This window comes from Cervus elaphus, chromosome 17, assembly GCF_910594005.1.
Source record: "Cervus elaphus chromosome 17, mCerEla1.1, whole genome shotgun sequence".
Lineage (NCBI taxonomy): Eukaryota > Metazoa > Chordata > Mammalia > Artiodactyla > Cervidae > Cervus > Cervus elaphus.
In genome coordinates, this window is record NC_057831.1 from 44,836,862 (window position 1) to 44,850,763 (window position 13,902).

The following is a 13,902-nucleotide window of genomic DNA, read 5'->3' on the forward strand; positions in this document are numbered from 1 at the left end:
ACACTTGTAGAATAAAAGGAACCTGAAAAGAGTAGTTAATTTCTCCTTAATTTGTACTTAGCTATTTCTTTAAAAAAAAAGAAAGGAAATGGTTCCTTAATAACACCCTTAGAGGGTGCTTTTAAATTCACTAATGCATACATGGCTATTAAAAAACAGATTTTTCCAATGTTCAATTTCTAATACCTTAACAAATTAATTCTAACCAGTTCTATCAATCACTTGCTAATACCACTGGAATGGTAGCTAATATTAGAATAAAAATCTTCAGACTATAAATGTAATGCTAAAGTAACTAAATCACATATTACTAGTATGGGAGTAATTAAACAAAAAAGAATATATTTGTGAGTCAAGTTCACATCCATCTGCAAATGTTTTTATTATCTCTACTCTGTATAAAGGGTTATGACAAGCAATCCAATAAGCAAAGCAGCTTAAAATATCTTAAAGCAGAATGTACTGAGTCCTACAGTATTTCACATATTAAGGTCCTAAATGCTCTCCCATTAATATCACTACACTTTAAAAATATCATTTAAGAGACTGTACCACTATTTCCTACACTGATACTTAGCTAAGCAGTTTTTTATCTGATATATTAAAGGTATTTCAAAACCTGCACTATTTTTTTCCTACAGTTAAATCTATAACTGACATTTATTATAAAATACTCCTGTAAAGGGAGAAATTTATAAGCACTCCAAACAAATGTATATAGAAAGATCTTACTTAAAAGAAATGAAATATTATTGATTTTCTTTGTGTTTTGTGCTGTATTTAACTTAATTTTAAAAGATTCTTCACCAGAGATAAGCTGCACCGTACACCTGAATGCTAATGTCAGCTACATTTCTAGAATAAAAATACAGAACTTTACACCATAACTCAAGATGTTAATGGAAGAGAAGTTGAATTAAATTAAGCATTATCTTTCGTATAGCCTTTTGCAAATTGATTTGCAGTTGTGAAGCCCAACATCTAGCTTATCTGTTCCCATAACCCAAAGATGTACATAACTCACTAAATTTTAAAGGGTCTTAGGTAACCATATCTTTCGAAATAACTATTTCATGTTACAGGATGAAAGAGAACTTCACATATCATTACAATATGCCCTGTAAAGTGGGTAATAAATCAAAATGGAAACATAACAAGTAGTCTGGTATTTCAATGATAACATGTAAGGATGGACAGACAATGGACTGGAGGTACATATCCACTCACACAGATGTTCCTAAGTGAAGATAAACATACTAAATGTGTTGTGAAGTAATTAGCCTCCAACTAATAAAAAAAAATAAATATAAAAAATATATATATATAAAAACAAAACAAAACAAAACAAAACAAAAAAACATACTAAATGTGGGATGCTGCTATCTATGACTATGGCCAGGCCACAGCGTCCAGACATACTCCATGCAGCACAGGCTAAAGCTTTTGAACGTTTCTACTGATGCTTCTTATCCAGGCCTAAAATCTGACACTTTTGTTGGGATTCAACTACTCTACCTTTAGGGCTACAAATTTACAAAGCTTTCAAACTTAACTTTATTATAGGATATTGTTTGAGTTGTACGTCTAACATTCTCCAAGTTTCAGGAAACAAATTCCAGTCACTGAAGCAGTCATTTTGTCATTCGTTTTCTGCAGATATTCTCTTCTCCAAATCAGTAGATATTTACAATAATGAATGATTACCTGCCTGTCCTGTTCAGCAAAGCACTCTTCTAAAAAGTACAGCTGAACAGAATAATGGTCTTCTCTGGAATCAAACCTGAAGCAGGGATGAACGTCTAAGACTGATCATTCTTTTGCATACAGCAACTCAAAGAAACAGTTTCTGCAATTTTCATCCCTTTCCTTAAAGGCCTCTTCAGTTAAACTTCCTGGTCGCTTCTCCCCTCAATGCAGCAGATGTGTTGATCAGGAAGGGGCTAAGGGCAAACAGGTTCAGTTCACACACACAGTCCACTCTCAGATCCTTTCACCCTTCAAAAAAGGAGGCTTGAGAAGGAATGGCTTCAAGCTGAGTTCTTGTCTGCTTTTACTGTGAAAAAGATAAAGCCTCTTTGGAAGAGATATAGCTAGATGAAATAACCTCTAAAAATATCATTGTGGTGAATAAGGGCACAGAATTAAAAAAAATCCTAAGTTTTCTTTTAACACTCCTTTTTTAGTACGCAATAACACCAATAATATAAAAAGGAGCTCTCAGTGATGGGATAAAAATAGCTCTGGCTGGAGCAAAATATCTATGCCTCAGCTTCTCCAGAGCTGAACCAATAAACTATCACGATTAAATTTTCACAGTTCAAAAGCAAGTCCATTTAAACAAAAGAGGGCTTTACTTCTGCAACAAATCCAATAAAAAAACAATATTTATGCTACATATATGCAATTATGGTTTATGGAGGACATCCACATTTTTCAAGAAAAAGACTTTCCTGTTGAATGAAGTTGTTAAAAAGCAAACTTTTATTCTCTTACAATGATAGAGTTCTCAAATGAGCATTTTTATACTCTGAAGATTACTACTATAGATAGTCTCTGTTCTAAGTAAATTCAATACAAAGAATTTTAAATAAAATCAATGAATACATTAGAGCCTTTGGGATTTTACACACCTCCATCAGATAAGAAAAGGGGTCATGAGATTACCATTTTTATGGCTCAAATGCCTAGCACAGAGCAGGCAAACACTTCCACAACAGTTGATGGGTGAATGGATGCAGGTGGGAAGAGTGGGAAGACATAAAGTGCAGAGGCTTCAGTATCATACAGACTTGGGTTTCAGCACCAGTTCTCCACTTACATGTGATTCTGGGTAAGTACGTAACTTCTTCTAACCTCAATTTCATCTGTAAAATGGGGATAATACCTACCTCATAAATTTGCTCTGAGTACTACATGCACTGCATGAAATAATGAATACAATGAACCTAGCAGAGTCCTAGACATACAGCAGACATACCTAAGAATATTAGTTTCCCACCCACCTACTTTTCTCTTAGCCTAACAGTTTTCAGATTAAATAATTAACATTAGCCTGGTGGGGACGAAGAAGTGACTTAGCATCAGCAGCAGGACTCATACAGAGAGATGCTAATATACTGAAGCTATAATCCTATTCTTTTCCTGTCCCTGTTCCTTCCACTCTACGCTATCTAAATAAAGAAAAATAACAAAGTTCTGGATGCTACAAAGCGAGTGATCTCTTGACACCTAAAATGGACTCATCTAATTCATAACACTAAAAAATAAAATTTCCCCACAAAATATTTACCCAGTGGTTATGGTTCAGACGGTAAAGCGTCTGCCTGCAATGCCGGAGACCTGGGTTCAATCCCTGGGTTGGGAAGATCCCCTGGAGAAGGAAATGGCAACCCACTCCAGTACTCTTGCCTGGAAAATTTCATGGACTATGGAGACTGGTAGGCTACAATCCATGGGGTCGCAAAGAGTCGGACACGACTGAGCAACTTCACTTTCACTTTCCTTAATAAAGGACAAAGTTCCAGTGAAATCAGAGCTGGGCTGCCTACTGCACCCATTTACCAGCTGGGCTACACATTCCTGCAGGCCAGTCTCAAAGCAGGGGGACTTTCATTCTTGCTGAGCACGTGCATGGGACTTCGGTATCATCTAAAAGCAACTTAAAAATTTAAAGTCAAACCCTAAATGTCAAAAGTAACAAGCATGGTATAAAAGAAATTCTTAGACTGCAGAAAGATGACAGATCACCCCTAAAATCAACAATTTCAAAATCCTTAGAGGTAAGACAAGTCCTAGGAAGAGGAGTATTTGCTAGGGAGGAAGCCCTATTCAAGTACAGTAAAAGCTACATACAACAGGTAATCACCATTTTAAGTCATTCCTTTTTCACAAGTTTTCAACTATATCCCTACAGAGAAATGTCTCTATAAGAACATCTAAGTCATAAGAGATGTCAGTACCAAAATGTTATTTGTTTTCTGCCTAATTTTATAGAAAGATATTTATTCTGTGTAAAACAAGACTGAAGAGTGGACTTATGTGTTCCCAAGTGTCCTTTCACTTTTCACTTTCATAAGAACTACAACACTATGACATTGCAGGTTTCTGCTCCAAGCTTCCAATATAGATACAAATGACCTGTGTGCCCCCAAATAATGGGTTTTAAGCTTGGGTGTGTATCAGATTTATCAGGGAAGTCTGTTAAAAATACAATGACTAGGGACGTCTCTGGTGGTCCAGTGGTTAAGACTCTGCACTTACACTGCAGGGGAAATCTACATACCAAATAAATAATTACAAGTCTGATGAGAGTTACAAAACAACAAGCAATACTTCTCTATTCAAAATCCTCTAATGGCTATTTTACTCAGAATACAGGGCAAAGACCTTACATGGCCTAGAAAGCCCTACTTGACCAGCACCACCCCCATTACCATCCTGACCTCAATTCTCACAACTCTCCTTAATCTCTTTGCCCTAACCACACTGGCATCTTCTCTGCTTCTCAAATGCACTGTTCAGTTCAGTCACTCAGTCGTGTCTGCCTCTTTGGGACCCCATGGACTACAGCATGTCAGGCCTCCCTGTCCATCACCAGCTCCCAGAGTTTACCCAAACTCATGTCCATTGAGTCGGTGATGCCATCCAACCACCTCATCCTCTGCCATCCCCTTCTCCTCCCTCCTTCAATCTCTGCCAGCATCAGCGTCTTTTCAAATGAGTCAGTTCTTCCCATCAGGTGGCCAAAGTATGGGAGTTTCAGCTTCAACATCAGTCGTTTCAATGACTACTCAGGACTGATCTCCTTTAGGATGGACTGGTTGGATCTCCTTGCAGTCCAAGGGACTCTCAAGAGTCTTCTCCAATATCACAGTTCAAAAGCATCAATTCTTCGGTGCTCAGCTTTCTTTATAGTCCAACTCTCATATCCATACATGACTACTGGAAAAACCATAGCTTTGGCTAGACAGACCTTTGCTGGCAAAGTAATATCTCTGCTTTTTAATATGCTGTCTAGGTTGGTCATAACTTTTCTTCCAAGGAGCAAGCGTCTTTTAATTTCATGGCTGCAGTAACCATCTGCAGTGATACTGGAACCCCCCAAAATAAAGTCTGCCATTGTTTCCATTGTTTCCCCATCTATTTCCCAAGAAGTGATGGGACCAGATGCCATGATCTTAGTTTTCTGAACGTTGAGCTTTAAGTCAACTTTTTCACTCTCCTCTTTCACTTTCATCAAGAAGCTCTTTATTTCTTCACTTTCTGCCATAAGGGTGCTGTCATCTGTGTATATGAGGTTATTGATATTTGTCCCAGCAATCTTGATTCCAGCTTGTGCTTTGTCCAGCCCAGCGTTTCTCATGATGTACTCTGCATATAAGTTAAAAAAGCAGGGTGACAATATACAGCCTTGACATACTCCTTTTCCTATTTGGAATCAGTCTGTTGTTCCATGTCCAGTTCTAACTGTTGCTTCCTGACCTGCATACAGGTTTCTCAGGAGGAAGGTCAGGTGGTCTGGTATTTCCATCTCTTTCAGAATTTTCCACAGTTTGCCATGATCCACACAGTCAAAGGCTTTGGCATAGTCAATAAAGCAGAAATAGATGTTTTTCTGGAACTCTCTTGCTTTTTTGATGATCCAGCAGATGTTGGCAATTTGATCTCTGGTTCCTCTGCCTTTTCTAAAACCAGCTTGAACATCTGGAGTTCACAGTTCTTGTACTGTTGAAGCCTGGCTTGGAGAATTTTGAGCATTACTTTACTAGCATGTGAAATGAGTGCAACTGTGCGATAGTTTGAGCATTCTTTGGCATTGCCTTTCTTTGGGATTGGAATGAAAACTGACCTTTTCCAGTCCTGTGGCCACTGCTGAGTTTTCCAAATTTGCTGGCATACTGAATGCAGTACTTTCACAGCATTATCTTTTAGGATTGAAATAGCTCAACTGGAATTCCATCACCTCCACTAGCTTTGTTCGTAGTGATGCTTCCTAAGGCCCACTTGACTTCACACTCCAGGATGTCTGGCTCTAGGTGAGTGATCACACCATCGTGATTATCTGGGTCATGAAGATCTTTTTTGTATAGTTCTGTGTATTCTTGCCACCTCTTCTTAATATCTTCTGTTTCTGTTAGGTCCATACCATTTCTGTCCTTTATTGAGCCCATCTTTGGATGAAATGTTCCCTTGGTATCTTGAATTTTCTTGAAAAGCTCTCTAATCTTTCCCATTCTATTGTTTTCCTCTATTTCTTTGCACTGATCGCTGAGGAAGGGTTTCTTTCTTTTTTTTACACAGATAATTAGGGTATTCTTTTTTTTTTTCCATTTATTTTTATTAGTTGGAGGCTAATTACTTTACAATATTGTAGTGGTTTTTGTCATACATTGACATGAATCAGCCATGGATTTACATGTATTACCCATCCTGATCCACCCCCCCAACCTCCCTCTCCACCCGATTGAGGAAGGGTTTCTTATCTCTCCTTGCTATTCTTTAGAACTCTGCATTCAAATGAGTATATCTTTGCTTTTTTCCTTTGCCTTTCACTTCTCTTCTTTTCACAGCTATGTGTAAGGCCTCCTCAGACAGCCATTTTGCTCTTTTTGCATTTCTTTTTCTTGGGGATGGTCTTGATCACTGTCTCCTGTACAAAGTCATGAACCTCCATCCATAGTTCATCAGGTACTCTGTCTATCAGATCTAGTCCCTTAAATCTGTTTCTCGCTTCCACTGTATAATTGTAAGGGATTTGATTTAGGTCATACCTGAATGGTCTAGTGGTTTTCCCTACTTTCTTCAATTTAAATCTGAATTTGGCAACAAGGAGATCATGATCTGAGCCACAGTCAGCTCCTGGTCTTCTGCCCTAATTTCAGGTACTGGTTCTTTGCCTGAAATACTCTTCTCTATCATACATTTGAGGAAGTATACTCCCTCAAACTTCTTCAAGTCAACTCAGAAGTCATGTTCTCAATGAGGCCTGCACTAACCACTGTATTTTAAAAATCAGTTCTCACCATCTCCCCCCTCACATCAACCCTAACCCCCCTTATTTTACCCTGTTCTTCTTTTCCACAGTGCTTTCACCTTTATAATTTATGTATTAAACAAACTTTGTAATTTATATTTTATGTTATTTGTTCATTGCTGGTATCCTTCATACAAAATGTAAGCTCCACCAGAGCAGGTATCTTATTGGTTACTATATCAATAGTATCGGAGAAGGCAATGGCACCCACTCCAGTACTCTTGCCTGAAAAATCCCATGGACGGAGGAGCCTGGTGGGCTGCAGTCCGTGGGGTCGCAAGGAGTCGGGCACGACAAAGCGACTTCACTTTCACTTTTCATTTTCATGCATTGGAGAAGGAACTGGCAACCCGCTCCAGTGTTCTTGCCTGGAGAATCCCAGGGACGGGGGAGCCTGGTGGGCTGCCATCTATGGGGTTGCACAGAGTTGGACACGACTGAAGCGACTTAGCAGCAGCAGCATATCAATATTACAGGCTTGACACATAATATATACTCAACATATACTTAGTAAATTAATTACTCAATGAAACTTATCCTACAATCAAAGTTCTCTACTATTTATTTCTGTTTCATAGAAACACTGGTCCATACTTTAAACCATGCTATTTTAAATGAACTTGTCAGTGTTCAGATTGGGGGAGGGGGTGGGTCAAGATGGCTTAACAGGGGTAGAAATGGATATGAGATACCATGGAATTGAAGAGATCATCTTAAAAATTTCAAACTCAAAAAATGCTTGATATAAACTACCCGTATGACTTGTGCTAGATTACTAAATTACAGGCCAATTCCCATGATTATAACACCCAAGGCTCAGAAAGCAGCTATTTCATTTTAAGAAATATTCTATAATCTTTTAGAACTAGAAGTGGCCTGAGATATCAATTGTTTCTTTCACAAACAAGGAAATAAAATTTGTGAGTTCAAGTACCATAGTGAAACAACTAGGGACAGGAGAGCTAAGACTCACCGGTGTCTGATACAACTAAACTTTCACATAAACAGGTGATGGTTTTCCTCAGTCAACAGTCTCCATCTGTCCTACAGGGAAGGAGCCTTGAAAGATTCTGCTGAGGTTTTCTCTCTCTACAACAAGATGATTATTTCTCGGAGTTCATTAAACTGGAGTTTTAGTCTAATCATCATTTTCAGGTCTATTGAGGCATAATTTACACAGAGTAAAATTTCAGGTGTCCCCTTCTGTGAATTTTGACAAACATACAGTCATGGAACTACTCCCATTATCAAGATACAAAACATTTCACTATCATTAATAATCCCCTCCCCAACCCAGGCCTCTAGCATCCACTGATCTCTTTTCTCTCCTGATATCTTTTTGCCTTTTACAGGATGGCATGTAAATAAAACCATACAATATGTAGCCTTTCAAGTCTGGCTTATTTCATTTAGCATAATGCATTTGAGAGTTATTATGCTGCTGCATATATCAGTAGTTGGTTCCTTTTTATTGCAGAGTATGTATGTACCAGTTTGTTTATACCCCAGATGATGGACATTTGAGTTACTTTCAGGTTTTGGCAATTATGAATAAAATCACCATGAACATTCACATGTAAGTTTTTGTACACATACAAATTTTCATTTCTCTTGAACAAATAGCTAAGAGTGGGACAGCTAGTTTTTGTGATAAGTATAAAAGAAACTGCCAAAGTGTTATCAAAGTTGCTGATTAGTTTTTTCTATTAGTTTTTGTTTTTTATATTAGTGATATCTCACTTTAATTTGTATTCCCCTAAAGACTGAGGTTGACCATCTTTTCCTATATCATGTAAATCATAAGAGATGTCCTAACAATAAAAAGTAAGCAATTATTTTCCTATGGGTTGAATTAGTGGGAAGAAAGGGACTAGGGTAAAACAGGGCACAGAAAGTTTTAAATTTCTGTTAGATATTCATAAGGCTGTTTGTTGAGAGGATCTATCAGATGATATACATGAAAATATTTTAAAATATGTAAATTAATATTACAAATCTTACGGACTGTAACTGGTACTAAGTATTAGAAAGTTATAGATACAAAAACGATATCAGGAACCTCTAGCCCTCCCAGATAGGAGACAAATAAAACATCTTAATCTGACCTACCCTAGCAATACTCTCTGACTACAATTTTGAAGCTGCCCTGAATTAAGCTAGCTTTTAGTGTTGAAGACAAAGTCCAGTTTTCAAGCACAAATGTCACTTTTCACAATCAACATAATCAATGAGTTCAGCATTCCAATAACGGCAAGGGATGGATTTATTACTTAGAAAGAGAAGCTGGCTAATTTCTGACCTGTATTTTTCCTCCTGCAAATGACATGTCACATCTAAACAAGTCTTCCGAAACTAAAAAGAAAAAACTTGTCCATCTGTCTTTTAAGAGCCTCTATTTACCTATAAGTGATAAATGAATTACATTTTACCAAAGTAATAGAATCCCTGATACAGGACTTCCTCAAAAAAAACAAACACAAAAACAAAATCACTTTTCCAAGATTCCTCAGGATGTCTGAATAGATGGGATAACAATGATTAATTGAAAATCAAATCAAAGTCAATCCCCCAGGACTGTGCTAGGTATCTATATCCCAAAGTGATAAACCAATAGAAAGACACACCAATACTGTGGGGTACTGTTTTAGTCAAGGATATTATTTTATACCTACAGGGAAAGCTTACCTTTCTTTCTTTTAATAGCTTCTTGTAGCCATTTGATCCAAGTGATAATAAAGTAATAAGGACATCTAAAGAAGGTGAAGCTGAAGCTCTTCCTGAAATAAGGATGATATGTTACATTAGGGAGAAAAAGCTTTGTAAAGTAACATTTATTACAGTAGCCTATATACAAATGGGTTTTTGTTAGTTACTTTTTTTGAAGACCAACTGATTTATTTACCTGGATACATCTTGCTGATTTCCTGAATGAAGGAATCATTAAAGCCAGCAATTATAGCACCACCTACTGGAACCATAAAATTTTTGTCCAAGCTCTGAACAAAAGCATCTATTCTACCAACACGAGCTCCCTAGAACAGAATAACATGCAATATTACATTATTAGTTTCCAGAAGAAAGGACAGCAACTGCTATTAATAAATGTCACTAAAACAATGCACAGAAATAAAAACACAGATCAAATATTTTTGTTTTCTTTGTATAAACACCAGTAAAATATTTTTAAGTATTAAACGGAGTTTTTAAATGCTGCTTCTTATAACTGGAGGGCTTCCCTCATAGCTCAGTTGATAAAGAATCTGCCTGCAATGCAGGAGACCCCAGTTCAATTCCTGGGTCAGGAAGATCCCCTGGAGAAGGGATAGGCTACCCACACCAGTATTCTTGGGCTTCCCTTGTGGCTCAGGTGGTAAAGAATCCGCCTGCAATGCGGGAGACCTGGGTTTGATCCCTAGGTTGGGAAGATCCCCTGGAGAAGGGAAAGGCTACCCACTCCAGTATCCTGGCCTAGAGAATTCCATGGACTGTATAGTCCATGGGGTCACAAAGAGTTGGACACCACTGAGTGACCTTCACTTCACTTTCACTTATTGTAACTGGAGGACTTCCCTGGAGGCTCAGACAGTAAGGAATCCACCTGCAATGCAGGAGACCTGGGTTTGATCCTTGCATCAGGAAGAACTGCTGGAGAAGGGAAAGGCACATCCACTCCAGTATTCTTGCCTGGAGAATTCCATGGACAGAGGAGCCTGCAGGCTACAGTCCACTGAGTCCCACAGAGTCTGACACGACAGAGCAACTAACGTAACGCTTTATAAGTGGAAGAGCACTGTATAGTTACAAGCTGCTTTCACACATAAATCATTTAATCTTCACAGCAGCTTGTGAGAAAGGCAGGGGGTTTCAGCATCAGTTCAGGTGGGCATTATTACTGAAATAGAACTTTTCATCTTAAAATTGGGTAAGAGAGAATGCATTCCTCTCATACCTTTCGTATGATCTTCTATTTGACAATAAGTGTCAACAGTGAGTCCAACAACTATTAAGTAATTTTAAACACCCTCTGTAAAGTCAAGAGTGGCAACTCTAACCTGATGGACTGGAACCAGCCACACAGTTATAAGTTATACGTCAAGTGCCTCCCTCTGCTGCTTGGATAATCCACTACCTGTGTGACCACTTTAAGCATGATAGCTCAGTTGGTAAACAAACTACCTGCAATGCAGGAGACCCCGGTTCTATTATTGGGTCGGGAAGATTCGCTGAAGAAGGGACAGACTACCCACTCCATTATTCTTGGGCTTCCCTTGTGGCTCAGCTGGTAAAGAACCCGCTTGTAATGTGGGAGACCTGGGCTCAATCCCTGGGTTGGGAAGATACCCTGGAGAAGGCAAAAGGTACCAACTCCAGTATTCTGGCCTGGAGAATTCCATGGACTGTATAGTCCAGGGGGTTGCAAAGAGTCGGACACGACTGAGCGACTTTCACTTTCTGCTCCTACCACCACTTGGATAACAATAGAGAAAAGAAAGATTTTATTTTTAATATCAACTAATGGAATTTTGGGGGGGATACTATTGCCAATATTTCTACATAACTTCTGTTTCCTAATATCATAATCTTAGATGATCCTATTCCATTGCAAATGAACTTCAAGTGAAAATTTCATATTCTGGTGAAAAATGGAATACTTGCTAGAAATGTAAAACTAAGTTCTAGTCCCATGCAACACAGTTCATGACCTTCTGCCTAATGTGTTTCAATTTTCTCCTCTTAAAAACTGAGATACTATCTAAATTTCAGCTAAGATAGTTTTTCTTTTTTATCTGTAGCCACAGATTTTCAATCTGTATTCACAATCTACATTCCTATTAATATTGTAACCACATTTGACCTTCATCTTCCCACTTTATATCCACATCCATATCTCAGGGAGGGTAGAAGGAGCAGATAGGGAGCCTAATCTGAGAGACCAGATTCAGGCAATAGAGAGAAGCCGCAAAAGCAGAAAAAGGGCACAGACCACTCTGGAGGCTATCGTGTGATTGTTTCAATCATAACCTTCCCAATCATTCTCCTTTCTAATTTCCTCATAAACTATGATCAGAGAAAATCTCATCTTACCACAGGAAAACAGAGAGAAGCATACAAGACTAACTGAATAAAAACTGAAAACCATGCAAAGCCACTGAATAAACAACTGAAAACTATGCCAAGTAGTAGCACATAAAAATAAAGTGGAACAGAGTTACCTCTTCATCAACTTTTAAGTACTGCCCAAGATGTCCCAAGAGAAATCTGAACCTAAACTGGGAGCAGGAGTACTAAGAGGGTAATCAGTCCACAAGACTTGGCTAGAATCCCTTCATTACTAAAACACAGAAGCACTCAAAGGGCAGCAAACTCTGTGGCAGGAAAACAAACAGGCTAGGAATGGTGTATAGATCTTGTTCTCCACACTAAGGTCTGAGGCTATTATTGAGGAGGAAAGAAAAACACTACAAGGCTAGAAGGGCTTAAACAGAACAGGAAACACAGGAGCACGTCCTATGAAGTAAACAGTGGCCATTTATCAGTTCATTCACTTACTCATTTATTCAGAGGACGAATATTGGGGCATCTATCACCTATTACCATACACTGCTCCAGGTCCTGGACACAGCAGCAGTGAATAAAACGGATGACTGCTCATACAACAATTAAGGCTCGAATTTATGGAGAACTTACTATGCATCAGGCACTGTTCTAAGCACTCTACATTCTTAACTCATTTAACCCTTGCAATACCCCTCTGGGAAGATGTCACAATAATAGCTATTTTACAGATGAGAAAACTAAGGCACAAAGAAATTGAACTGATGTGCCCAAGGTCAGAAATGTAGTGAATAGCACAGAAGTTAGAGCGTCTCACTGAAAGTCACCAGGGGCTTCCCAGGTAGCTCAGTGGTAAAGAATCACCTGCTAATGCAGGAGTCACAGGAGACGTGGGTTTGATCCCTGGATCAGGAAGATCCCCTGGAGAGGAAATGGCAACCCATTCCAGTATTCTTACCTGGAGAACCCCATGGAGAGAGGAGCCTGGTGGGCTACAGTCCATGGGGTCGCAGAGTAAGACTCGATTGAGCAACTGAGCACACATGTACTCACTCAAAGTCACCCTGCCAAAAACCTAGGTAAGTGCGATGAAGAAATCATGTTTCAAGAATTAAATAGTATCCTACAGCATTTTCATCTTTCCAGAAACTCACACCAAAAGTATTGGAGGCCCTGAATCCTCATTTCCTCACATCTGATTCATCAGCATACCCTATAAGATCGACTCTCAAAATACATCTGAATCGAACTGTTCCTTAACACCTTAACAGCTACCACCCTGGCCTAGGCCACCAATACATCTCACATGGGCAGCTGCAACAACCTTCCATACTTGTCTTCCTACAGGCCATTTCCCACAGTGCAACAGTGGGAAAAACAGTGGTTTAAAAAAGTAAGTCACAGGCTAGTCTCCTGCTCAAAACCTTCCACTGGCTGATGATCATACCAGAAATAAAATCTCAAATCTTTACCACACCTCAAAATCTCTTTACCCTCACTGCTCCCCTCATTTGCCCTGGTCCAGCTATGCTAGCCTCCTTGCTCTTCCTCAGCCATTCCCAGCATACCCTGGCCTCAGTGTCTTGGTACTTACTGTTACTTTCTGCTTGGAATCTCTCCAGAGTACCACCCAACTCACTCTTTCATATCACTCAGGGCTCTGCTCAAATGTTACTTCTCAGAGAGGACTTCCTGGATCCCTCCATCTGACACCTCTCCCCTCAAACGCTAGAGCATTTATGAAGACCTGTCGTCCTTATTGCTTACTGTCTGCTTCCATTCCATGAGGATGAAGATTGTTACATTTACTACTG

The 13,902-nt window shown here is 38.9% G+C and overlaps 1 protein-coding gene across 4 annotated transcripts in view; it reads right to left on the reverse strand.

Annotated features, from left to right (window-relative positions):
- SEPSECS (Sep (O-phosphoserine) tRNA:Sec (selenocysteine) tRNA synthase) overlaps positions 1-13,902 on the reverse strand; it is a 54,789-nt gene that overhangs the window by 24,275 nt on the left and 16,612 nt on the right. For all 4 annotated transcript variants that reach the window (XM_043871124.1, XM_043871120.1, XM_043871121.1 and 1 more), the window contains exons 7-8: positions 9,936-10,065; positions 9,719-9,810 (exon numbers count right to left, since the gene is read on the reverse strand). In XM_043871124.1, coding sequence (XP_043727059.1) covers positions 9,719-9,810; positions 9,936-10,065 — 222 coding nt within the window. The remainder of the gene's footprint in view (positions 1-9,718; positions 9,811-9,935; positions 10,066-13,902) is intronic.